The sequence below is a fragment of the Podarcis vaucheri genome (assembly GCF_965113315.1).
Source record: "Podarcis vaucheri genome assembly, chromosome: Z".
Classification (NCBI taxonomy): Eukaryota; Metazoa; Chordata; class Lepidosauria; order Squamata; family Lacertidae; genus Podarcis; species Podarcis vaucheri.
Window position 1 is genome coordinate 49,548,089 of NC_138758.1, and position 12,645 is coordinate 49,560,733.

Here is a 12,645-nt window from a genome sequence, read left to right on the forward strand (position 1 = left end):
GAGCCTCTTCACCGACTCCTTAGCACTAAGACGCCTTGGGCCTGGGGTCATCGGGAGACGGCGGCCTTCAACGCGGTCAAGGCTCTCCTTTCTTCAGACAGTGTGCTGGTACAGTACAGTGAATCCAGGCCGCTGGTCCTTGCCTGCGACGCCTCACCTTTTGGCATCGGTGCTGTCCTTAGTCACCGTTTTCCAGATGGAAGAGAAGCACCGCTCGCCTACTTTTCCAGGACACTATCTCCGACGGAACGGAATTACAGCCAGCTCGACAAGGAGGCATTGGCACTTGTGGCTGGAGTGAAGAGGTTCCATGAATACCTCTATGGCAGGACTTTTGACCTCATCACTGACCACAAGCCACTCCTGGGCCTCCTCGCCGGTGATCGTCCAACTCCACCGGTCCTCTCACCACGCATGCTGCGATGGACTGTTTTCCTGGCTGCCTACCACTACCGGCTCATCCATCGCCCGGGGAAATCGATGGGCCATGCCGATGCCCTCAGCCGTTGCCCTCTTCCAGCATTTGTGGAAGACCCGGCTCCAGCTTCATCGCTCCTTCTGATTGAGGATCTTCCGACAGCGCCTGTATCGGCTGCCACTGTGGCCTCCGCGTCTGCCCAGGATCGCACCATCAGCCGGGTGCTCAACTGGGTGTGGAGGGGGTGGCCACAAGGGCCTTTTGCATCGGAGTTCCAGCCCTTCGCAACCAGACAACATGAACTCTCAGCTCATCGCGGCTGTCTGCTGTGGGGAGACTGCGTCGTGATTCCCCAGGGACTCCGTCAGCGCGTCCTGGAGGCTCTGCACGTTGGCCACCCGGGAATTGTCAAAATGAAGGCGTTGGCTCGGTGTTACGTCTGGTGGCCTAATATGGACGATGCCATCACTGCCTGGGTGTCCGCCTGCCAAGCGTGCCAAGAGTCGAGGCCTGCACCACCGGCAGCTAAGGGACACACCTGGGAGACGCCAAAGACACCCTGGTCGAGGGTGCACATCGATCTGGCTGGCCCCTTTCACGGCTGGACCTTTATGGTAGTGGTGGACGCCTATTCCAAATGGCTGGAGGTCGCCCTGATGCCCTCCACCACTACCGAAGCTGTCATCCGGGTGCTGCGAGGCCTGTTTGCAACGCATGGGTGTCCTGATGTCCTGGTCTCTGACAACGGACCGCAGTTCACGTCAGGCACGTTTGAGCGGTATCTTTTGGGACTGGGCATCCGCCATGCCCTAACGGCACCTTTTCATCCATCCAGCAACGGGCAAGCAGAAAGAATGGTGCGCTCGACAAAAGAGGCACTGGCGCGCCTGGATCGGGGAGACTGGCATGAGCGGGTCGCCGAATACTTGTTCGTGCAACACATCACCCCTCATGCGGCCACAGGGAGGAGCCCTGCTGAACTGCTTATGGGCCGCCGCCTCAGGTCACCGCTCGACCGGCTACACCCAGACTTTGCCGTGGCTGAACCCCCAGGCTGTGCCAACGCACCACGGTCATTTGTCCCAGGAAACCAGGTCTTTGCCCGGAACTATGTGGGGGACATCCCTTGGGTGCCAGCCACAGTAGTGGGAGTCACTGGACCTCGCTCATACCAGGTGGCACTCGAAGACGGACGTTTGTGGCGACGGCACATAGACCAGCTTAGGCGCAGGGTTGGGGACTTGGACACTACCGAGGTGCCCTCAACTGCGCTTGCGGCTCCGGAAGAGACACGTACAGATGGCGAGGCCCCACCTACACCTCCCTCGCAAACTGCCAGCGTGGAGCCGAACCAAGCCGTTTCAGAACAGACTCAGACCACTCCACTTGCGGAGGCTCCACCCACAGCAGCGGATCCAGGGGAGTTGGTTCCAACGCCACCTAGGGTCGCACCACAGCCTCAGCGAGAACTGTGTGGCCCTCCGGACTTGGCTACCAGTCCCCGGCGGTCTGGCAGAGTTTCCAAGCGCCCAACTTATTTAAAGGACTATGTTGTTGGACAGGTATCACTGTTGGTCTAAGTAGGGGAAATGTAACCGATATGCTTTTGTGCCTAATTGAACCATTACGCGTAGTGCTGTATATAAGGAAACCATTACGATTGTAACTAACGCCTTATCTCGGTGGGGAGGGGTGTTATGTAGTGTAGTTTCACCCTGGGCCAACAGGGGGATACTGTATATAGTTTTCACTCAGGTCTGTAGATAGTTTTCACTCAGGTCCGCGTCCGTTATTTTAGGCGGGAACTCTGAGCTGTTATGGTTACAATGTTGACAGCCGGCTGACTATAAATACAGGCCGGCTGAGCTGTTTGCTGTCAGTTTATTTCCAGCTTACCAGAATAAAAGAGCTACTTGAAGAAATCGCTGTGCCGGCTGCTATGTCAACCCACAACTTAACAATTATTATTATTATTATTATTATTATTATTATTATTATTATTATTATTAATTGTAAGTGTCTGGAGGCGGTTGGAGGATGGATGGCAGCTAACAGATTGAGGTTGAATCCTGACAAGGCAGAAGTACTGTTTTTGGGGGACAGGGGGCAGGCAGGTGTGGAGGACTCCCTGGTCCGGAATGGAGTAACTGTGCCCCTGAAGGACCAGGTGCACAGCCTGGGAGTCATTTTGGAGTCACAGCTGTCCATGGAGGCGCAGGTCAAATCTGTGTCCAGGGCAGCTGTATACTAGCTCCACCTGGTACGCAGGCTGAGACCCTACCTGCCCGTGGACTGCCTCGCCAGAGTGGTGCACGCTCTGGTTGTCTCTCGCTTGGACTACTGCCATGCGCTCTACATGGGGCTACCTTTGAAGGTGACCCGGAAACTAGAACTAATCCAGAATGTGGCAGCCAGACGGGTGACTGGGAGTGGCCGCTGAGACCACATAACACCGGTCTTGAAAGATCCACATTGGCTCCCAGTACGTTTCAGAGCACAATTCAAAGTGTTGGTGTTGATCTTTAAAGCCCTAAACAGCCTCCGTCCTGTATACCTGAAGGAGCGTCTCCACCCCCATCATTCTACCTGGTCACTGAGGTCCAGTGCCGAGGGCCTTCTGGCAGTTCCCTCGCTGTGAGAAGCCAAGGTACAGGGAACCAGGCAGAGGGCCTTCTCGGTAGTGGCACCCACCCTGTGGAATGCCCTCCCACCAGATGTCAAAGAGAAAAACAACTTCCAGACTTTTAGAAGACATCTGAAGGCAGCCCTGTTTAGGGAAGCTTTTAATGTTTCATAGGTTATTGTATTTTAGTGTTCTGTTGGAAGCCGCCCAGAGTGGCTGGGGAAACCCAGTCAGATGGGCGGGATATAAATAATAAATTATTATTATTATTATTATTATTATTATTATTATTATTATTATTATTAACCACCCTGTAATCTTTGGATGAAGAACAGCATGGAAATATTATTATTATTATTATTATTATTATTATTATTATTATTATTATTATTATTATTTCCATGCTGTCCTTCATCCAAAGATTACAGGGTGGTTTACAATGCAAAAACACAAAAACACATAGCATAATAACAAAAACAAGACCCTCCGCCATTTTAAAAAAACAACATATTGTTTAATTGGCCAAAGGTCTGCGAGAAGATAAATGTTTTTGCCTGGCGCCCAAAGCTGGTGGCCATCCTTGCCTCCTGTGGGTGTTCCATAATTTAACTATGTGATGTGTAAATAAGCACTTTCTTTTGTCCTGAATCTTCCCAAAATCCAACCAGCCTTCCCCAACCTAGTACCTTTCAGGTGTTTTAACTGCACCACCTATCCAGCATGGCTGTGCTAGCTAGCAGGAGTTGGTGCAAGCTGCAGTTTGGAGGCTTGCTGGGTTGGGGAGAGGCTGACCTAAGCTTTTAAAGAGGCTATCTGAGTCAGAGGCCACATCACATAGGCCAAAGGAATGTAGAGAGCCAGTGTGGTGTAGTGGTTAAGCGCGGTGGACTCATAATCTGGTGAACCGGGTTTGCTTCCCTGCTCCTCCACAAGCAGTTGCTGAAGACCTTGGGCCAGTCACGCTTCTCTGAAGTCTCTCAGCCTCACTCACCTCACAGAGTGTTTGTTGTGGGGGAGGAAGGGAAAGGAGATTGTAGGCCGCTTTGAGATTCATTAGGGTAGTGATACAGACGGGTATCAAATCCAACTTCCTCCTCCTCCTCCTCTTCTTCTTCTCCCAAGTGAGTCCACATTAGGTAAAGGTACCCCTGCCCGTACGGGCCAGTCGTGTCCGAATCTAGGTTGTGCGCCCATCTCACTTAAGAGGCCGGGGGCCAGCGCTGTCCGGAGACACTTCTGGGTCACGTGGCCAGCGTGACGAAGCTGCTCTGGCGAGCCAGCACCAGCGCAGCACACGGAAACGCCGTTTACCTTCCCGCTATAAAGCGGTACCTATTTATCTACTTGCACTTAGGAGTGCTTTCGAACTGCTAGGTGGGCAGGAACTGGGACCGAACGACGGGAGCTCACCCTGCCGTGGGGATTCGAACCGCCGACCATGCGATCGGCAAGCCCTAGGCACTGAGGTTTTACCCACGGCGCCACCCGAGTCCACATTAAAAATACACTAAAGATGTGGATGCAAGGTTGTGGACTGGCTGTTCCAGTTCTCTCGGGCAGAAGTTTTTGAAATGCACCCTCCACAGGAACCCAGTCCCAGAACCATGCATGGAAAGGAAGAGGCCTAACTGAGTTTGCTTTTTTCCTACTTCATCCAAATCCGTTCCTCTCTCTCTCTTATATTATGCCTTTTTTAAAGATTGTAAGCCTGAGGGGCAGGGAATTGTCTCATCAATGACATTGGGGAGCTGCTCTAAGAGGACTTCCCTCTTTTTTTAGGGTGAAGAGTGAGATAAAAGTATTTTAATAAAGCAAACTTGTTGCCACGGGGTGTGTGGAAGCCGCAGTCTGAAGAAACTGCTAAAAACACAGGTGAAAAAAGGTGCTACTCACTTCTCCATGGAGAGCATCTGTTGCTTCTGGTGCTGGTAGTGGTACATCTGGGCACTCTGTGCCAACTTCTTATCGCCGGGCTTTGGGGAGAGAAAAACAGACACAGTGTACATAACATTGCAAGTTAGCCCAAGTTGCAGTGAGTTTGGAAGAAAAGAGCATGCAGAAATTATCACAGTCCAGGTAAGTATTTCCTGTTGAGAAGGAGCCAAGTCCACAGCAGTTGCTTACAAAGGGAAGCAATGTGCAGACTCCTCCCTAGGGAAGGTAAATTCTTATGCCCCAGGAGCAATTGTATTAACTGCATCCAGTGCAGAAACATGCAGAATGACTTGCCCCTGCTAGCAGAGATGTATTTGGAGGCCAGAACGGTGTATGATACAGAGATGCAAAGGCAACCCCCTGCTATGGCTGGGTAACTGGGGCTCATTATTGCCTGGAATTAGGCATACAAATGTCCCCCCCCCCACATTCCCTTTAAACAGTGAAGAGCATCAAGTTTAGTGCATAGCCAGCAAACAGGCATCAAAGAGGAAAGGACATACTGAGATCTTGTCATACGATGGAGGGCCCGGGAGTTTCTGAACTGGGTAGTCTGCTTTCTGAGCAAGGCGTATTTCCTTTTGAAGCCTAGGAAGAGGAAAGCAAGCGAATAATTAGACACACCAGCAGCTTGCTGGATCAGGTGAGAAATCCATTTAGTGCCAGCGGTTCTCAACCTGTATGTCCCCAGATGTTGTTGGACGATAACTCCCATCATCCCTGAGCTCTGGCCTTGCTAGCTAGGGGTGGTGGGAGTTGTAGTTCAACAACATGTGGGGGAGCCACAGGTTGAGAAAGGCTGAGCCTGTTACCAACAGTGGCCTGCTTTTGGAAAGCCCATAAGAAGGGCTTGAGGGCAACATTCCACGTCCCTCAGCCCTTGATACTACAGCACAGCATGGTACCCAGGGCTGCCTTGTTTAGTGCTTAGAGTGCAAGACTTGAACCTGGGAGAGAGCAGGGTTCAAATCCCTACATGGCCACTCGTTCACTCTCAGCCCTCGCAGGGTTGTTGTAGTGATTAAATGAAGAAGGGGAGAACCATGGGTGACGCCGTGAGCTCCATAGAGAAAATGGTGGGATGCAAATGCAATAAACAATTGCAGTTGTTGCTGCTCTTAAGCAGCTCCTCATTCTAGCCGTTGTTATACCTTCATCTCCACCCCTCCTGGTGGTTCCCAAGAATGGTGTTTTGGGGTGGGAGTGGGGGGAAGCACAAAATTAAACTGCTGGCCTCTTGCCAAGTAAAGGTTTTGCACGGGCCTACCTGCACCAGCACACAGCTGCCACCACCAGAGCTGCGATTCCTGCAGCTGTACACACGACTATCATCCCTGCAGAGACACACAGGTGGAAAGTTTGTACAGAGACACACCAGGGAAGGAAGGAAGTGGGGAAGGAACCAGCAGTGACCTCCCGGGATGATGGCAGGTGAAACATCGTCAAAGAACTTCCAGCCTTTATGGTTTTATTTTCTTCATTGGCATTTTATTTGCTTGCTTGAACACTGTCCTTGTTATAAGTGTTCATACACTGCCCCTCATTGCAGGTGGAAGCATAACATCACTACCCGCAAATCAGTAACCAGTGGTGCATTCAGCATTGTGGGACAGTTCTGTGGAACTCTCTCGTGGCTGAGATCAACCAGAGCCAGGGCTTTTTTGGCTGTGGCCCCGATCTGGTGGAACGCTCTGTCACAAGAGACTAGGGCCCTGCGGGACTTGACATCTTTCTGCAGGGCCTGCAAGACAGAGCTGTTCCACCAAGCCTTTGGCCAAGGCACAGTCTGACCTCCTCTCTCCTTCTGTAATCCTCACAGAACTCTAGTCCAATGGTTGCCATTAATTTGATTCGGAATTGATTTTAGAATGAATTGATCTTAGAATGCTGTGTTACTTTTATTGTTGTTAGCTGCTCTGAGCCCGGCTTCAACTGGGGAGGGCGGGTTATAAATAAAAAATAATTATTATTATTATTATTATTATTATTATTATTATTATTATTATCAGAGGAGTCCCCTCCCTATTAGACTTCTGGCAGCTGGAGATGTCCTTTCCACCTCAGTGGACAATTTCAGCAAGTTTTGTAACTCTGTGGTTGAGTTTAAATTGATTTATCTTCATTGTGTCTTTTCAACTTTACTGTACACCGAGTAAAAGCAACATTATTATTATTATTATTAAACATTTTTCTTTACGAACTTCATTATTATTATTATTATTATTATTATTATTAAACATTTTTCTTTACAAACTTCATTACAATTAAAACAACCAACCGAACAACCTGCTGTCTTCCAAGACAAATGCATGTCCAGCTATTAAGTTTAATATGTAGTTACCCACATGGCATCAAAACAAACTTGGAAAATCTTTTACGTTTTAGGTTTAGCTCACATCCACAGGATTATGCTTCAATCTGAAGCGTTAAGATAATGTCTCCATAGTGGCTCCTGCGACTGAGATGGAAGAGGCTCTCCTATTGTTAATAAAGGATATAAGCTGAGACCCTACCAAGTCAAACCCATCTTTCTTTATTATTCCTCTTATCCACCTCTGGTGGTGAGCCAAGCGCTCTGGAAGTGCTCCCTAAGTTCCACACGGATTGGGTCCAAAACTCTGTGGTGGGAGGGGGAGCCCCCCCAAGTGGAAACAACTATTTGCCTCACTGCTGTGCGTTTGAAATTTGGATTGATATAGTCTTCCATTGTTATATTATATTCTGCCATATATGGAACACCCAGTTGCCTTGCTGAACCGCTTACCCAGTATGAGAGCGTCATTTGACGAGAGTGAGGTTTTCACTGGGGTACTTTTGACTGCTTCTGTGCGAAGGGAAGGCGTTGCAGGAGGGCGTCTTGCCTGTCCCTTTGGCCAGGACACTGACTTCGACGCACCGATCCTGGGGTTCCTGCCTGTGGGGGCTGGGGTTTCTGTGTAAGGCAAAAACATGTCCACAACGGTTGGGGTGAGGGCGAAAGATTTTCTTTTCTTCTTTTTTTGAGTTTTATTTATTTATTAACGTTCTTATGTTACATCGGCAAACATTTTCATATTACATCACAATGTAATTTTCAGCATGTATACAAAGTTTATATACCTAAATAAAAGAAACAAGGACAAAAAACTATTCCAAAATCATATATCTACAAACACTTTGGACTTCCTGTCTATCCCGTTCTATATTCCTTTTTTACCAATGAATGTACAGGTGAAACTCGAAAAATTTGAATATTGTGGAAAAGTTCCTTTATTTCACTAATTCAACTTAAAAGGTGAAACTAATATATGAGATCGACTCATAGAATCATAGAATCATAGAATCATAGAGTTGGAAGAGACCACAAGGGCCATCGAGTCCAACCCCCTGCCAAGCAGGAAACACCATCAGAGCACTCCTGACATATGGTTGCCAAGCCTCTGCTTAAAGACCTCCAAAGTAGGAGACTCATGACATGCAAAGCGAGATATGTCAAGCCGTGATTTGTTCTACAGGTGAAACTCGAAAAATTTGAATATCGTGGAAAAGTTCATTTATTTAAGTCATTCAACTTGAAAGGTGAAACTAATATATGAGATCGACTCATGACATGCAAAGCGAGATATGTCAAGCCTTTATTTGTTATCATTGAGATGATTATGGTGTACAGCTGATGAAAACCCCAAATTAACAATCTCAGAAAATGAGAATATTCAAGGAAGTCAGCAAAACAAGGATTGCAAATGGAGCAAGACTGGACCTCTGAGAAGTAGAAGCACATCTCGCTTTGCATGTCATGAGTCAATCTCATATATTAGTTTCACCTTTCAAGTTGGATTACTGAAATCAATGAACTTTTCCATGATTTTCTAATTTTTCGAGTTTTACCTGTACTCTTATTATTGTATATTTCTTTACAAATTAATTCATGCAGAAGGGCAACCCACATGCACCCCTGGACGGTCTCACGCTATGTGAGAAGAAAGAAAGTATCAACCCTAATCTTTCATCCAAGATGTGCGGAGTGGAAACTGGTCCACAGGAGAGACTTACCATCCTGGAGAGCATTATTCTGTTTGGACAGCGCATCTGCCACTAAATCAACTTCTTCCTCTAGGTTGGGAGCACTGGCTCGCCCTAAGAAGGAAGACAGAAGATATTGGGGGGGGGGGGGGACAACAAATCCAAAGAAATGTTATCAACAGATTATTTCATAAATTTATAGACCAGACAACTGCTTAAAATAAACCCTCACGGTGGTTTACTGATAATTGTCAGTAAAAATAGTTTTAAAAGATGCAAAACGTTCAAAAATAATAATTAAAACCAACAATAAGCTTGACATCGCTTGTAGGGTTGAAAGAAGTTTCATAAGGAGCAATTTATAAATTATTGTGAAGAGAATTAAGAATAGATGTACTGGGGATTTGAGTTTATAGCAATAACTATAGCAGTAACCAAATGCATAATTAGAAAGACTTTAGAAAACCATCAGTCAAGGTTGAAGGAAGTCTCAGGCTGCGATAGCCGAAAATTTCGAAATGATGTTTAAAAGGATGTTATGCTGGAAAATATGTGTAAAAAATAATAATAAATTATTTATAAAATCAGCAATAGGCTAAAAGTAAGATTGACTGTGTTTCTTCCCCAATCGAACAGCGTTGGACTTGTGGCTGACATGTTTGCATCCTGTTCTCTCCCCCCTCCCCCCAGCTAGTGGCATTTCACCCTCGCAACAACCCTGTCTGCTGGGGGCAGAGGTTTGGGGATGTGAACTGGATTTTCTCCCATACTGAAGTCTAGTCCGCTTGCTTCTGGAAGACAGTGGCACATCTAAATGTGAATATGATTAAATATCCAGGCAAAGTTGTGTGTGTTACTTCACCTGGGTTTTTTTTTGGCATAGGTTCGATCACCACTCAATAAGATCATTAAGGTGGGAGTCTTCACTGATGTGAGAACATAATTCCAAACCAAGATGGCGGACCAAAACATGACTGGCGTGACTTCACCCAATTTTTGCTGTGGTGGGTCCAAACTCACAAATCACACTATCCATTTTTTAAAATGCAATATTTTTCGGTTTCTAAAAAATCTCGGGCAACACTGGACACACTCTGCTAAGCGGGGGCGGGGGGGGAGACTTGAGTATAATATGGGGGAGGGGAGGGGAGGTAAGCTCTGCCCTGCATAACTGATCACATGAAGCAGCGCATACACACCATTTCCAATGGCAATGTCTGTCAACTCTGGGGGGGGGGGGCGCATGGCCCCCTCAAATGTTTTATGGGGGGAAAGACCCCTCAGCCCCTAGGGAGTTTTCTCCTATGTTGCTAGGAATTATATAAAGCCAGGCAGGGGCGCCGACTTATAAAAAATATTGGGGGGGCCCATACCGGGGTCCTGCCGCTGCTTCGCTCGGGTAGCCGGGAGAACGCAGTTCGAGGTGGCGGTGTTGGGGAGAGACCCTCGCTCAGGGCGCCACGAGACTTGGCGGCCGGCGGCCTATCTGGGGGGGTTTGGAGCGTATTTCGGCGGAGTGATTGGGGAGGAGGGGGCTTGTTGCCGGATTCTTCAGCTGGGCCGGAGATCCGCTGCTGGGGGGTCCCTGGGCCGAGTTGTGAGCCCGGCCTGCTGAAGGGAGATCCAGCCGATTGCGCGACGGGGACGACCGGGGCTCTCCGGCTAGGGCGCGTGGCTGGCTGGCTGGCTGGCGAGGGAGCAGGTGGGGAGGAGGCGGGGGTCCTCACTCTCTTAGGAAATGCACCCGCGCGCCCGATTGCCACGAAGTCCGAAGGGTGCGTGTGTGGAATTAAAAAGCAAAAACGAGATACGGGCAGGGCAGGCAAAGAGTTTTCCGCAAGAGGATGGAGGGCAGGTTGAAGAGAAAATCACTCAGGATGAGACAGTCAAATCAGCCATGATAAAATGGGCTCAGGATATTGGGTATAACATAATGTTTGAGGACTGGGAAAGGTTATGGACCACCAGAATGAAATTCACGGCATGTAATGCCTTGAAGGAAAATATTATGAAAATGATTTATAGGTGGTACATGACCCCAGTCAAGCTTGCAAAAATATATCACCTGTCTGATAATAAATGTTGGAAATGTAAGGAGGCTGAAGGGACATTCTTTCACCTCCGGTGGACTTGTCCAAAAGTGAAGGCCTTCTGGGAAATGATCTATAATGAGTTAAAAAATGTATTTAAGTATACCTTTCCCAAGAAACCAGAGGCCTTCCTCTTGGGCATTGTTGGCCAGAAAGGGTTAAAGAAGGATAGAACTTTCTTTATGTATGCAACTACAGCAGCAAGAATACTTATCGCAAAATATTGGAAGACACAAGATTTGCCCACACTGGAAGAGTGGCAGACGCAATTGATGGACTACATGGAACTGGCTGAAATGACTGGCAGAATCCGAGATTTGGGAGAAGAAACAACGGGAGAGGACTGGAAAAAATTTAAGGACTATTTACAAAAACAATATAAGTTGTACGAATTTACACGATTCGGAAACTATAGCTTCAGCAATTAGATTTGGGAAACAGGAAATTATATTTTAAGTAAGAAAAGGTCAAAATCTAAGGTAATACTATGTTTAATTTAAGATATAAGTAACTGATGAAAAGTATGTTAAATTTAGAGGTATAGTATTTGAAAAGTACAAAATAAGGTACGAAACAAGGTAATAATTTGCTGATATCTTTATTATAAAGAATGCAGAGTAAGGGAGATGCGAGGAAGTCCAGTTAGTTATATAAAAAATGTGTTGAATGGTTGGTTTTCTTTTCTTCTTTTTCTTTTTTTCTTTTTCTTGTTCTTTTACTTTTTTCTTCAGTGTATGTTTCTAACTTTGTATTTGAAAACTTAATAAAATATTTATTAAAAAAAAAAAGAGAGAGAAAATCCTTTCGCTTTTCTGGGGCGCAGGGAAGTCTCAGAGCCGGAGGTTGGGGAAGGGACCCCCTTTGCTCTGCCCTCTTCTCCCGTCTTAGATTTGCATGGGGGTCCCCGCCCGAGCTTGCGTGGCCACCGGGCCACACAAGGGCTGCGCTCTACGCGGCGCACCTTGCTAGCCGCGCAGCTGTCCTCCGCGGCTGCGGAGCGGCCCTGCGCCGGTGCCCAGCCCCTCTGGGCGCCCGCTGCGCTGCCAATGACAAGTGGGCGACGTCGCGGGCGGGGAAGGCATCGCTTTCTTTCCCGATCCTTCATCCTCCAAGTCTTCCAGCCCTTTTTTGGGTTGGAAGCTGTCTCGTTCGCCCTTCTCCTTTCTTCACCCTGCGCGCAATTTTCCTCCCTCGTCTCCCTCCCCATTTCTCCTTCCTTCCTTCCTTCCTTCCTTCCTTCCTTCCTTCCTTCCTTCCTGACGGGCTTGGGCTTGGGCTCCTGATTGACTGACTGACTGACTGCCGGGCTCCGGCAGCCACAGCGTCGGCGGTGTTGGCGATCGGCGGCGCGGGGGGATGGCCCTCCCGGGGGAGCCGGCACAGCTCAATGGGGTTGACAAGGAGACAGGCTGGCCGCCCCCCGCCCCCCCCGCCGCGCCGGTGCCCGTTATCGAGCTGGTGCGCGCCGGGCGCCCTATAAAAGCCGCGGACGCGCCAAGCGTCGACAGGCAGAGCCAGCGTGGCGACGGCGCTCTGCTGGAGGGGCGCCCGAGATTATTGGGGGGGCGGAGCCCCCC

The 12,645-nt window shown here is 48.4% G+C and overlaps 1 protein-coding gene across 1 annotated transcript in view; it reads right to left on the bottom strand.

Moving 5' to 3' along the window:
- The window catches only part of NPDC1 (neural proliferation, differentiation and control 1), a 62,357-nt gene that overhangs the window by 6,076 nt on the left and 43,636 nt on the right, over positions 1-12,645 (bottom strand). The window contains exons 3-7 of the mRNA XM_082209015.1: positions 9,009-9,092; positions 7,741-7,908; positions 6,244-6,310; positions 5,480-5,564; positions 4,935-5,014 (exon numbers count right to left, since the gene is read on the bottom strand). Of these exons, the coding sequence (XP_082065141.1) occupies positions 4,935-5,014; positions 5,480-5,564; positions 6,244-6,310; positions 7,741-7,908; positions 9,009-9,092 (484 nt within the window). The remainder of the gene's footprint in view (positions 1-4,934; positions 5,015-5,479; positions 5,565-6,243; positions 6,311-7,740; positions 7,909-9,008; positions 9,093-12,645) is intronic.